This window comes from Nicotiana tabacum, chromosome 19, assembly GCF_000715075.1.
Source record: "Nicotiana tabacum cultivar K326 chromosome 19, ASM71507v2, whole genome shotgun sequence".
Lineage (NCBI taxonomy): Eukaryota > Viridiplantae > Streptophyta > Magnoliopsida > Solanales > Solanaceae > Nicotiana > Nicotiana tabacum.
Genome location: NC_134098.1, coordinates 113320748 through 113334963, shown reverse-complemented (window position 1 = coordinate 113334963; position 14216 = coordinate 113320748). Strand labels below are relative to the sequence as shown.

At 36.2% G+C, this 14216-nt stretch overlaps 2 protein-coding genes across 2 annotated transcripts; one reads left to right on the top strand and one right to left on the bottom strand.

Annotated features, from left to right (window-relative positions):
* The first annotated feature begins 1981 nt into the window (after nt 1-1981).
* LOC107797887 (putative inactive leucine-rich repeat receptor-like protein kinase At3g03770) lies at nt 1982-6746 on the top strand. Its single transcript, XM_016620807.2, has 7 exons — nt 1982-3702; nt 3974-4107; nt 4440-4680; nt 5095-5300; nt 5392-5438; nt 5978-6089; nt 6189-6746. Exons 1-7 carry the CDS (start codon nt 2352-2354, stop codon nt 6432-6434), a joined length of 2337 nt encoding a protein of 778 aa, XP_016476293.1. The 5' UTR covers nt 1982-2351; the 3' UTR covers nt 6435-6746.
* A 658-nt stretch (nt 6747-7404) lies between these two features.
* LOC107797884 (phospholipid-transporting ATPase 1) lies at nt 7405-13485 on the bottom strand. Its single transcript, XM_075238425.1, has 8 exons — nt 13115-13485; nt 11053-12914; nt 10611-10917; nt 9460-10153; nt 9207-9330; nt 8901-9120; nt 8050-8508; nt 7405-7906 (listed from the first exon to the last, which is right to left on the bottom strand). Exons 2-8 carry the CDS (start codon nt 12545-12547, stop codon nt 7687-7689), a joined length of 3519 nt encoding a protein of 1172 aa, XP_075094526.1. The 5' UTR covers nt 12548-12914; nt 13115-13485; the 3' UTR covers nt 7405-7686.
* Nucleotides 13486-14216: the final 731 nt, after the last annotated feature.

Genomic DNA, 14216 nt, shown 5'->3' with positions numbered 1-14216 from the left:
ACTATAATAGGGATTTTCTTTTGGTGATAGACTCATTTTTTTATTTCGGGAAAATTGTAGTATATGATTTGATTTTTGAAAAGTATATTGGGAGTGGAGGGATAACTATTCCTTTATTTTTAACTATATGTTTCAAGTTTGAGTTCTAGATATTAAATTACATGTTAGGGAGTATTTTATCTCAATATAGAACTTTTCGAAGCGAAGCTGAATTTAATTGGGTCTCAATGTGAAAATCGGACACATATTATACTCCATATTTTAATAAGTACTCCCTATGTTTACTTTTAGTCGTACATTTTAGACTTTTTATGTACCTTAAGAAATAATAAATGAAATATATATTTTATAATTTTACCCATAATAACAATAGTAGTATTTCCAAAAGTCTTGAAAAATGATTTGAAAAATAAGTAGTTAATGATAAGGATTAAATAAGAAATAAAATATTTTTTCTTGATTTAGTATAGTGGACAAGAAATAAAAATATATTTTTAGTACCATGGACAAATAAAATTGAGAGGGGGAGTTATGTTTTATGAATTTTTTTTGCCTAATATTACGCGTTATACATTAAAAGTAATCTTGAGTTGTGTGCATATGCTGAAGATACCCACTTGGGTCTTTTAGTTATAAGAGCTACTTGTGAGTATTTTTGGATTAATTACTGTCTGATATCATTATCAACATTATTACTGTCTGATATTCCCTTTAAACAAACCTCATCTTTGGTCTTTGCACGGATGAACTAACAGATCTCAACGTACTCAGGTTGGCTTCTGCTGCAGTTATCTTAAAATAGTTATAATGTATTAAGAAAGCTTTCTTTCTTTTTTATTGTTTTCCTTTCATAGGCTTAAACTTTTTGTCTAAATAAATAACAATAATCTTTATTATAAAGAAAACAAGAAACTTTGATAGAATTTTAAAGTATTTTTCCCTTCAATTTTACAAGAAACACCTGCATATTGGGGACATAAAATCTGTAAGATTCAGAAGAAAGGACAAAATTTCTTTGGTAAGAAAACTTATGAATTTAATTTGTGGGATTTTGTCACAGCTTATTCCGTTTGTCTTGAAAATTGTGTTCTCATTGCCTACGCTTTACGAGGTCAACTATATGATTTTAGAAAATTATTTATACTAATTTATTATAATGTACACATTTTACTGTAATTTAATTCTATTGAGTATTGATCAGCCATGTTTTGTCTCTATACGTACCGACTTTACCCTCCCAAAGATTCGAAATATAAGGGTCAGAATATTTAATTTTCCATATAAAGTCAGGCATCACTTTTTCTAAAATGTTAAACTTCTATGTTTTGTTGGCTACATAAATATAAACCTGAACATTTTTATTATCAAAGTACTTAAATACTTTAATACATAATTTAAATAAACAAAATTTGGCAATGCAATGTAATCCAATGCTAACGCATGTGTCTTCTACATATACTTCTATTATTTAACAGTAGTTACTATGAACATAGGAACGTACCTATTTTGGCTGGTCTGTGCACCTAACAAATTTTTTGTACATAGATCATACAAAGTAAAAATGTATTTTTTAGTAAAGTACTAAATATCGTTCATTAATTCCTATCGCAATAAAATATATTATTTTGACTTCCTAAATATCAATATTATTCTATTATCTCTGAGCCGAGGTAGGGTCTCTCGAAAATATCCTCCGAAGTAGAATAAGGTCTGTACACTCTACCCTCCCCAGACCTACTAGCGGAATTCAATTGGATTGTTGTTGTTGTTGTAAATATCAATATTGTCATAAATAATATTAAATCACTCATTGCTTATATCAAATCAATGCTAACACAATGTTTGTCTTCTACATACGTTTTTATTACTTAAACAGTAGTTAATTAATGATTAATTTTACTTTAGTATATTACTTAATCATATTAAAGTAACGTGGTCTGGTCTAATATAACATAGCAACCTAAACTCTTGTGAATGGTCTATGCACCTAACAAATAATTTCTGTACATAGATCATAGTACAAAGTAAAAGAAAATTTTTATAGTAGTAAATATCGTTCATGAATGTGATTAAATTCCTAATAAGCTAGAGGATACAGCTGTATATATTTTTCCCCATCCTAGAAAGTACAAACAAAACCTTAGGAAAGACACAAAGAAAACCATATTATACTACACATAAACGTGCTTACAGAGCAGTTCTCGTTCATGGTATCCTAAATTAATTATCAAGAAATGTACCACTCTACTTTCTAGTGAGTTTAATCTATAAAAATGCATGCAGCTTCTTCAACCCCACCATTTTTTGAAGTGTAAAATTTTAGCCCCTGAAAAGAATCAGCAAAATTTGCTATGGGAATTGCAGATTCAATGCAGTGTTCATTGTGGCTTCTAGTATTCATGGTGTTTCTTCAGTTCAAATACTCACACCAGTTCTTAGAATCTTCACAGTATGAAGCAATAGAGAAAATCAAGCAGCTTTTGAACTTCCCACGAGATTTGAGTAGCTGGAGTGACAACACAGATTTTTGCAACAGTGAGCCAAACACTGCTTTAACACTTGTCTGCTATGATGATAACATAACACAGCTTCATGTTTCTGGTTACAACTGGTTTCCTAATTTGCCTCGGGGCTTTTCTACTGACACCCTTTTCTCCAATCTTGCTCTTTTGCCTAATTTAAAGGTTCTTTCTTTAGTTTCTTTGGGTTTGAGAGGAACTTTACCTAAAAATATTGGCTTATTATCTTCTTTGGAAATTGTCAACATTAGTTCAAACTTCTTTTATGGTGAGATTCCAGGAGAGATTTTATATTTGAAGAGCCTTCAGACACTTATTTTGGATGATAATAAGTTCACAGGTCAAGTTCCTGAATGGGTAGGTTCACTTCCTTCTTTGTCTGTTTTGAGTTTCAAGAACAATTCATTTTATGGTTCATTACCTAATTCTTTGTCCAATTTACAAACCCTAAGAATCCTTTCTCTTTCTGCTAATAATTTTTCTGGGCAAGTTCCAAATTTTCAAAATCTGTCAAATTTACAAGTTCTTGATTTGGAAAGTAACTATCTTGGACCCAATTTCCCTAATGTTCCAAAAAAGTTAGCTTCTTTGGTACTTAGGAAGAACAAGTTCAGTTTAGGGGTACCAAAAGAATTGAGTTCCTGTTACCAGTTAAAGAAACTGGACATTTCCTTTAATGAGCTTGTTGGACCCTTTTCACCATCAATTTTATCACTTCCATTACTAAGCTATGTGGATATTTCTGGAAACAAATTAACCGGGAAGCTTTTGAAGAATATGACATGTAGTCAAGAGCTTTCATTTGTGAATCTATCGTCGAATTACTTGACAGGGGAGTTGCCTGCTTGCTTGCACCCTAGTTTTGGTTCTAAGATTGCTTTGTTTTCTGGGAATTGTTTGTGGAATAGAGAGCAATGGCAACATCCTTATTCATTTTGCCATAATGAAGCTTTGGCTGTTAGTATTGAGCCTCATAAGGAAAAGGTCAAAGGGGGAAATGGTAAAGCTGTTCTTGCATCAAGTATGGTAGGAGGGTTTGTTGGAGGAATAGCGATAATCGGTTTGGCTTTCGTGGTTGTTAGACGAGAGTATGCCAAGAAGAAAGCTAGCAAAACCCCTCAAACAAAACTGATACTTGAAAAGGTCTCTCCTGCTCACACTCTTAAGCTGCTTAATGATGCAAGTAAGCTCTTTCTCTCACGCATTTTATGTTTATGATTTCAACTTGTGAAATGTTGTAGATCCTGGAAATTGTAGATCTAATGTTCTGTCAATGTACTTGAAAAGTCTGTATAAACATCTGAATTTATGCATTATTCTGCAAAGGGAGTTTCTTTATATATAGATTGAACACATCAATTTGCTTCAGAAAATTTTCTGGTACTATGTTATTGGAAGAAACTCTGTTCTTTGCCTAAAGTTCAAGATGTATTTTAACCTTTAATTCTTGACAGGGTATATTTCTGAAACGAGGAAGTTGGGACTGCTTGGGGCCCCTCCTTATCGAACGTTTGTCTTGGATGAGCTTCGGGAGGCCACTAGTAACTTTGATATATCAAATCTAATCGGTGCAGGTTCCAATGGGCAGGTATGCATTTCTTTACTAAATGCTGCAAGACAATTTGAACAATGTTAGTACCTATGCACTGAGGCGGAGCCAGGATTTCAACTTTATGGGTTCTAAATTCTAGCATAACGAAATAAGGTGTTAATAACTGTGTTCTAAACATAACTTTTGTACATATTTAATAAATTTTTTAATACAAATATAGAGTTTGGATTAAAGCTACTAGATTCAGCCGAACCCCGTAGGTCGACTTCTAGCTCTGCCCCTGCCTATGCACTGGTCTGTAGTTCATTCCTCAATTCTTGTAGCTATGGTGAATGCTGACTGTGTTTCTTTTGTATTCTGGATGGGAGACCTACAAAGGACGGCTCACAGATGGCACTGCGGTTGCTATAAGAAGCATAAAGATGAGGAAGAGGCATAGCGTCCAGTCCTATACTCATCAACTAGGGCGTATTTCAAAGATCAGATACTGTCATTTAGTTAGTACTATTGGACATTGCTTTGACTGCTATCAAGATGACTCAAGTGTTAGCCGAATATGTATAGTCTTTGAATTTGTGCCAAACGGGACTCTGCGGGGGGTCATATCAGGTATCTAGTCTAGAAAATTTCATCTGATTCGCAAGTTATCATTTGGCATAACAACTACAACAATTGATAATTGAGCATTTAATTTTAGCTACTAGTTGACTATTTACAGCATGTTACATAGATTGTACAAAGTCCAAGGAAATGACTTTTGGTGTACATTGAACGCCTAAGATAGACGTTATAACCAACAAGCATCTTTGAAATTTTGCAAACTTCCATATTGTTTTGATACGTGTACCAGATTATCCTCAGTCAGGGCAACTACCTACCGATGCTTTTGATCACCTTCTCCTACATTAGGCAACTCAGGATTTCTCCTTCGCCGGATGCTTGAATGTAAACGCATGTGTTGGCTTTAAGACAGTCGTTCTGATTTCTTATTCTGGACTTTTTTGCAAACCCTTGGTTTTGTAGAAGCAAATTCAGCTCAAAAGTTTACGTGGACACAGAGGATGGGAGCTGCACTAGGGATAGCAAAGGGAATTCAGTTCCTACATACCGGAATAGTACCAGGGATATTCTCCAATCAATTGAAGATAACAGATGTCTTGCTGGATCAGAATCTCCATGTAAAGATTAGCAAATACAATCTGCCTTTGTTAACTGAAAACAAGAAAATGGTATTCAAGTCTCTTTTCTCTAATATTTTCTCTCTTTATCGTTTATTTTATTCTTGAATATTCATTATTTCATTATTGCAACTGTTCTTAGGATACCAGATTGTCTTCCAGTGGATCAAAGGGAAATGATGGGCAAAGGTAAGTGATATTATTCTCAACTACTACTGCTATATTTTATGTCTTCATTGATCCTCTTTTATGGTCCAATTTCAGAAGCACTTATTGGAAACTACTTCTCTGTGACACTTCTAAATGCAAATTGGTTTAAAAAGGTTTTAGGGAGTCAAAGTTTATTGCCGTACATATGGTGTCGACCAATTCCAGACACCACATCTCCGGCCCTGCTTTTAGGGGTAGGCACCAACAAAGCATCATTCTTTTTACTAGTTAAGATTCTTGAAGATCATGTATAGGGCCATAGACTTGGACTATGTAAGGGATTCCTAGATAGTACACTACTCTTTTTAGGAGCAGCAAGTGGCTTGCCTACTAGTTAATGTCATTTTGTGCCTCACACTTTGATTTATTTCTTCATTCCATTTCTTATGTTGGCGCTAAACTGTCTTAATTTTCTTTTTTCCCCTGTTGAAAGAGCAAGACCTTTTCTCACGGACGAAAAACTGGAGTTTCTTCATCTTAATGAATTCCTTCTCTCATTAGTATCTTCCTGGATGCAGGTTAATTAACAAGGAGAAAAACGATGTGTACGACTTTGGAGTAATCTTACTTGAACTCATCGCCGGACGGATAATCGATACAAAAAATGATATAGATGTCTCAAAAGACATCGTAAGTATCACTCATGACGTCTCCCATATATGAAAAGAATATTCATGTCATCAAGTTGAAGCACTAATTTTTCAAACCTTTTCTTGGTTCTTGTTGCAGCTAAAAGTTAGCTTAACAGCTGATGAAATAGCTCGGAGAAACATCATCGATCCAGCTGTTCAAAAGGAATGTTCAGATGGTTCGCTTAGGACATTAATAGAGCTATGCATAAGATGTCTTTCAGACGAACCATCGCAACGTCCATCTGTGGAAGACTTGATCTGGAACTTGCAGTTTTCAGCTCAGGTCCAAGATCCTTGGAATAGAGACACCTATGGCAACCAGGAGTCCCCTGGTCATGTGTAAGTAGTTGTGCAAATATCCGATGAAATGGAGTTTTTCTTGTAAAAAATGTAACATTATACTAGGATAATTAGTTTCATATCTTTAGCAGTCTCTGTTGCAGCACTTCTCATCATTGATGGCCATGAGGAACTCTTACTCTACATTTGACTTTTGAGCCAACATATGATGCTTTGTTTGTTTGCAAAAGATTCTGTGGACAAATTTTGAAGTGTAACTGTATTTTTAGAATCCTAATCCAGTGAATAGGACATCTTAGAAAAGGGAGAAAAGAGGCACCACCTCTACTACTAATAAAGTGTCCATGCAATTAAATAGCTTTCCATATTATGTGTTAACTGTTCTAGTCCCCCATTATTTCTCACCCACATTGATTAGCAAGGGTTTAAATAATTGATATGAAAATGTAAATAAATTAAGCTACAAATGGACCAGCTGGCCCTTGCTGTGGGCGTGGAATATCATCCAACTTAACTTTATTCCCCCTTTTAAAGACTAGTTTTCCTTTGAAGATATCATGTTACTTTTCAAAAAGGGCTAAATTCATGCAAAGAATCATGTGGAGGTGAATTCTTTGGTTTCATGACCTTTCATTAGTTGCAGATTTCAAACTTTGACTTTTTTTCTACTCATTTAATTCATAGGCCTAGATGTTGACTTCTCATGAGTAAGAAAGAAAAAAAGGGCCCTTTTAAAACTTAATTTCTTAGTAGACATGGCATGATCAGAATCTAAATTCTCCTCCCATCAAAATTTTCAGCAAAGCCTGAAAAATTCTAGCCATAAGACTCACATGCAGAAACCTAGAAAACAAAAAAACTTCCTTCTTAATGTATACCTTAGAAAAGTATGAATGACCCTTTAATACAATGGACAAATTTAGAATTCACAGGCCTGGTAACACCATGCAAGAAGTGGCATAAGTTGAAAAGTCTAACAAGATGCAGTAATCTTCACAAAGACAAAAGTAAAATGTAACAAAAACTTGAGCGTGTATACTCTTTCTATTGATGGAAATTGGTATTACATAGGGTATATAACTTGTATAGTACGTTTTAATGTACAATTAATGTGCATGAATAGGAAAGAATGGACCTGAATACTAACTATACTCTATCCTTCGGATAACAAACTAACAAAAAAAATCCGGAAACAAGGAGGAAATCTCCAGAGTAACCAAAAGAAATACAAAACCTTTTTTTTTACAAACAAAAGTGATGGAGAAGAGCCAGAAGGGCACAGAAGAAAAGCTCAATCATCTTCGCGGAGGATCAACAATTGGATTCATTTCTATTTCTCCAGTCCGAGAGTCTCCTAAGTTTCTGAACTTCTCTCCTTCCCTTGCAATTTGAATATCACGTGGTCTAGCATGCTGAATGAAAGCTTTGACGACAAAACGAGGAGTAAGTGCAGCTACTGTTATGGCAAGCAAGCACAACCAGAATTTAGCTTCCCCAGCTGCATGGAAAATGGCCCTGCGAAAATGATTTTACATGCAAATCAGTCTCTATTTCTCTGACTTGATAAGTTGGTCAGCATAAATCAAGAGAATCCTACAAGTTTCCTACTTGAACTGGATAGATGTGAAGAATATTTGAAACCAGCAGAGTGATCTTACCAGTATCCAGGTAGAAATGTCAGAGTGTCGATGACCATGACACAAATGAAAGTGGCTATTATAGAACCCCAAATTGCAGCATGAGTAATCCAAGACCAACGGATCACATCCATTGCTAAATGTATATTGACCAAAATAACAACAGCAAGTGTCCATAGGTCACCAATGCTTGAGATATCAACATCACTTTCCCAGTATGCTAGAAGAGGTACAAAGAAGGCCACTACACTCTGCCATAAGGTGTCAATCATGGTTACCCAAAATAATTTCTTATTATAGCTCTCTTGCCTTTGTCCAGCACCGTAGAGTTGCGGATACTTCATAAGAGTTACTCTACTTAGATCCTTATCAAGAATCCCAACAACTATTGTAGGCACCGCAGTATAGATTATGGAGAATAACATGCTGCTCCAGTCAGTTATGGCAGTGGTCAAAGTGAAAGCTGTAAACAGTGCATACCTGAGTACAATAATTAAAGAAAAGGTCAGCTGGTGCTCGCAGGAAAATTCACAGAAATTATTTCACAAATGCATGCTTAGGTTTTCTCCATTATGGACCACTAACAATCTACATGCAACTTTAGTCAGACATTTCAAACAATCGGGCTAATGCCCCTGCGTATATTACACATTTAAAACTTAACTCTTCATAACTATTTTCCAACTCGATTGTCACCAGCCCTTGAGTGAATATTTTAAGCTATGTTTCTTTTTTAAACTGGGAAAGGTTCAGTGCTAATGCCTAAGCATGTATTCCTCAATTCCTAGAAATAGTGAGAAACATAAGAGAGATTGATTACTGTTATGGAATAAAAAATCCAGAATTGTACTCTTGCTACAAGTACACTTTACCAGAATAAGACAAAAACAAAGATAGCATTTCTGTAGAAGTTGTATAATATCATGTAGCCCATTCGTTGATAATTCCAATGTCCATGAACCAACAGAAGAGGGACCAAGAATCTGAACTGGCCCATTGCAAAATCTGATGCCATCACAGCTTGACGTCCCTCTTGGCCACTTATACCAATGCCTACATCAGCCATTTGGATCATTGACACATCATTTGCACCTGTAACCATAACCATGAATTTTAGATCAGTATTGCTTCAGACTGTACAGCTCTTAGTGCCCATCAAAAAGAGTAATAACACTTACCATCCCCAATTGCGAGCGTCATGTCATTTGTGCGGTTCTTTATGAGAGCAACAATTCCAGCCTTCTGTAATGGGGCCACCCGACAACAGAGTACAACAGAACAATAACTGGCCAACTGGAATAGCTGCATTCAAACAATAAACAGTTTTAAACAAAGAGCATATGCAAATCAACCAGTGTACTTATGTAATGTATATTAGATACAGAGAGAGAGAGAGAGAGAGAGAGAGAGTTTAAGATGTACAAGCATTACCAGTTCTTCAAGTTCGCTGTCAAGGACATAAACAAGGCTTGTCCCATCAATGATTAAACCAATTGGACTTGCTCCAGCTTCAGTATTTTCCTCCGCATTATGTGACATCAGAGTCGCACACCTAGTCAGGGCAGCTTCCAAAGACCTTTTACATGGCTCCTTAGATTTGTTATTAATCACAATCTGAGTCATATTGCTCGTTAAAAGTTTTGAGGAATAGCCAATTGATATTGCAGTTTCTTGCTTGTCCCCAGTCAAAACCCAAACTTTAATGCCTGCCACTCTTAAGGACTCAATTGCTTCTGGAACACCTTTCTGCAATTTATCTTCAATACCAGAGGCACCTAAGATGGTGAGGTTCTTTTCCACGTTGCCAGCTATTTTCCGAAGTAAAGCTGCCCTACCAATCACAGCAGTGTTTGCTGCCTCGTAAGAAGACTGCCATTCCTCGAATTCAGAAGCACTCATTTCTCTCATTCCAATTACAAGGGTTCTGAGACCCATTGAAGAATAAGAGTGTAGATGCGATTCTGTTGCTCGTACTACATTCAAGTTTAATGATTTATCAATGACACCAAACATGGATGTATCAGCACCTTTTACAAACACTTTAACTGTGTTGTCGGGGCAACCTAATATTACTGACATCCTCTTCCGGTCACTGTCAAATTCATGTAAGCCCAGTACATTGAACCTGCAACCATGAAAGGGGGGGTTAGACTGTGTCGTAGGTAACTAAAACAACATAGCATCAGGAACACTGAGATACTAGAGTTATATCATAGATCTGCTCGTGCTAGAGACTTCTTTCCAATATCTAAAAGTTCAAATTTCCATCTGTCAAATGAAAAGAAGGCTGACTAATACACAGCTAAAATGGAAGAAGATAGAATTGCGATTGAAGGAGTGTGTGCACTCACAAGTTTATATTGAGTATGATAATCCTATATGCTATTGACTAGCTATTTTACGAACTTAAAGCTTCAAACATCCACAATATTCGATTGAATTTCCTAGTAATCAGTAATGCTAGTTGCTGAGCATTTAAAGTAACACATGCCAAACTACCGTAGCAAGATAGTACTTGTACCTCCAGTAGGAAGAGAGAAATACAAGAGTTGAGGAATGGAAAAAACTCAGCTTAATATTACCTTTGTCTTTCTCCTTGAACATCTATTACTATATGGCCTGATGTTCTCTCAATGAGCATAAACCCATAAGCAGCAGCAGCATAAACCAGTGCCTGCTCATCCGGGGACTCCCCTTGGTAATCCACCAACTTCACAGCCGGATCAGATGTCCCCACATTAAGAGGGACGATAGTGTTGCAAGCAGCTAATGCAAGGAAAAAATCATGAACATGTTTCCCTTCATCTGAATGCTTCCCACTTTTTGATATATTCGAAAGCACTGGATCAACCTTCACCTGCATTTTGGGCCTTAAAACCTGACCATCCACTAACCAAATAAAGAAAGAAAATATAAGTTTCGCTGAGTTATAAAGCACTCTCAAAAAGTAAAGGTTTTTTTTTCTTTATCTAGAAGGGGAGGGGAAGGAGGGGGGGTAAAGAAGATGATGGAAAGTTGCAGCACCTTGAGCAGAGTACCCAGCTGGTTCTTCTTGAGAATCTGATTTACCACTGCCATAATCTACACCCCAAATGCTTGCACATTGGAATTCCATCTTGTTCTCAGTTAAGGTACCGGTTTTGTCAGAGAAAACATATTTTATTTGGCCCAGATCCTCATTTATGTTAAGAGCCCTACACTGGAATCTTGAGTTTGAGGCTTCATCAAACATCCGATTATCTTGGATCATAAAGTAAGCCTGACCAACACGAACAAGCTCCATAGATATGTACAGTGATATAGGGATCATAATCTGGTAGACGATAACTGACATCAGAAAAGTAAACACTACTTCCAGTCCCCAGCCATAATAATTGTAGTCTTCAACTTTGTCTTCTGAGAAGTCCAATTTCCTGTAAAACTGGATGCTATTCAACTCATCCTTGTGGCGCCTCAACCAAACACCGGCACAAATGGAGACAAGAGTACATAATGCAACAAGGAAGAAAGAGAGGATAATGATCTCCCTGTTCATGCGGGTCTCAAGACGGCTCCTTTTTGATGGAGCCCCAGAGTTGTTGAGCATAGCTTTAGTTTCCCTTCCAGCATAAACTGCAACTCCAATAGCCCAACTAGTGTTCTTGAGCTCACAGCCACGGAGGATTATATTTGAAGGTCCAAGAGAAACACGCTTCCCGTCTATTTCCATATTAGCATGAAAACCGTAAATGTTCCTATTTGGTTTCTCACATTTGATCACCCCACTAATTCTCTCCTTTTCCGGCATCTTCATTTGCGTCTCCTGCTTTGCATACCGCGTCTTCAGATTTGATTCACCGTCTAAATTTATAGTCTGGATATAGGCGACCCCGGTGGTGTCACTTGTCGAGAGCAATACCATATCACAAGGAATGGTACCACTTGATGAAATTTTGATGATTTCACCCACTCTTATGCCTTTCCATTTTTTCTCTTGAAACTGACCATCCATCAACACCAATGCCAACCGGTTATTCTCAATCCTGTCAGAGCGGTGGCGCCTATAATCCTCGTAGGCATCCTTAACTGCTGTAACTAATAGCACAAAAGCCAATGGAAGAATCGAAGCTCCTCGACCAAAGACAGCCAACATAGGAAGCTGATTAAGAATAGCAATCACCAGAAAGTAGATATATGCAACTCTATGGAACTGCTCAAACAGGTTCCGAGGCAAGAATGTTAGAATAGAGTATTTCGCAGTCCTAATAGAATTCCCCGAAAATTCAAACTTGTCGTTGGTCTTTTCAGGATCATTTAAATAAATAACTCTAGAATCCTCATCACTAATCTCTTTTTGAGACGTCCCATACCCCTCGGAGTCAGCACCTCGCGACCCATATCTCACGGCTTTTGATACTAAATCACCAAAATTTACCTCCCGGACAGAGCCCCCAACAGAGGCCCTTGACCTATTAGATGAAACACTCCTCAAAGAGGATGAATTCATCATAATGGAATCAGCAACTGTTGAATTCTCCATATTATTAGTTGAATCCAGCACAGAAGGCAATCTAAGGTTATAAGGGGCAGATGGTTTGAACAGATCAGCAGCAACAACAACAACAGGTGTATAAGGAATCTCTTCAGTTCTTGGAAGGAATTAACAGAGGCTGCTGTTAAGAGACTATGATCTCAAGATCACAGACCCCTCCAACAGCTCAGAACTAAAACTTATCAAATTCATCTAAACCCCAGATAATAAATCACCAACCCAAACAAAAATGACTCCAAAAATTTCACAAACTCAAGCAACTGTGAATTGCCAAATCCATTTTCAACCAAAGTCACCACAAAACTACCAAATCCAAGCCAAGCCCAGATGCTGATCTCAGCAGCTCAACAACAAACTACAAAATAATCCAACCCCAGAACAACAACAACACAGAAATCTTATATTTAGAATCTTACAGTATTCTAAAACTAAAGTCAACTATCAAGAGACACTTCAAAAAACAACAAAAGAAATACAATCTTTACAGCAAAAAGAATATATCTGAATAAAAATACAATAGGTCTTCAGCTATAGATGTAAATCAGAACAACTTACTTGAATATATTACGTGTAATAGAGGAATATAGAGAAGAAATGAAGCTGAGACTCTTTTGTTTATGTGAGGTGGGATGAGAATAATAATTTGTGAAATTGGGATATATGTGAAGAAGAAATTCAAAGGTCAAAGGCATTGTAGAAGCTGTTCTTGTTTGAAAATTGGGGAGCGAAAAGAAGAGAGGGGGGTGTAGGGTGGTTGGGGGGGTGGGGCGAAATTTACAAGAAACTGGGAGGAGTCGTTAATGGTAGGCGACAAATAGGAAAATCAAGAAAAAGGAATAGAAAATTAAGAGGGAAATGGTTATAAAAGTGTAGTAGGCTATTTTGTTGAAGTTCTAGAAGGGAAGGCTGCTGCTGAAAAGACATTTTCTACAGGTGTTTGTACAGTGAACAAAAGTGTGTCTGATTATTAACATGATTGATCAAACGAGATTATTTGGTTGAAAAAATTACTTTAAAAAAAAAAAAAAAAAGAGGAAAAGAATTAGAGGGTGAGTCCGAGGCTTTTATTTGTGAAACATTTCTGAAATGTTGTAAAAATATTTTCCAAATAAGTTTCTGTTTAAGTTTTTCCCAAGAAGCTCTTTAAAGAAGTGGTTTGGGAATGTTATTCAAAGAAAAGTTTTTTTAATTTCAAGTACGGTCGTTTGGTATGCAGATTATATTATCCCGGGTTTATAATTCTGGAATTATAATTTCTAGACTAATTTATCCCACTTGTGAGGTGGATAAAATAATATTAAATTTGATGGGATAAAGTACGATAAGATGGAATATATAGGATTAAGTCTGGGACTAAGTTTATAACATGTTTGATTGACGATATACTTTTATCGCCGGATAAAGTTATACCATCAACCAAATATGATATAAATTTTGGTATCATACTTTATCCGTGAGTGATCCTCAAAAGAAATCCTATTAAAACTATCCAAACAACTTTTTTTTTCGCACACACATTTTTTTCTCAATTTTCTTTTTTGTTTCAAGTGTACTTTTTCTAAAAGTTGGCCAATAAAATAATGTTGAGCAAAGTTATTAAAAAAAAAATATGAGTAATATTTTCTGATTTCCCAGCTTACGCTAGGAAGGAAGCAAG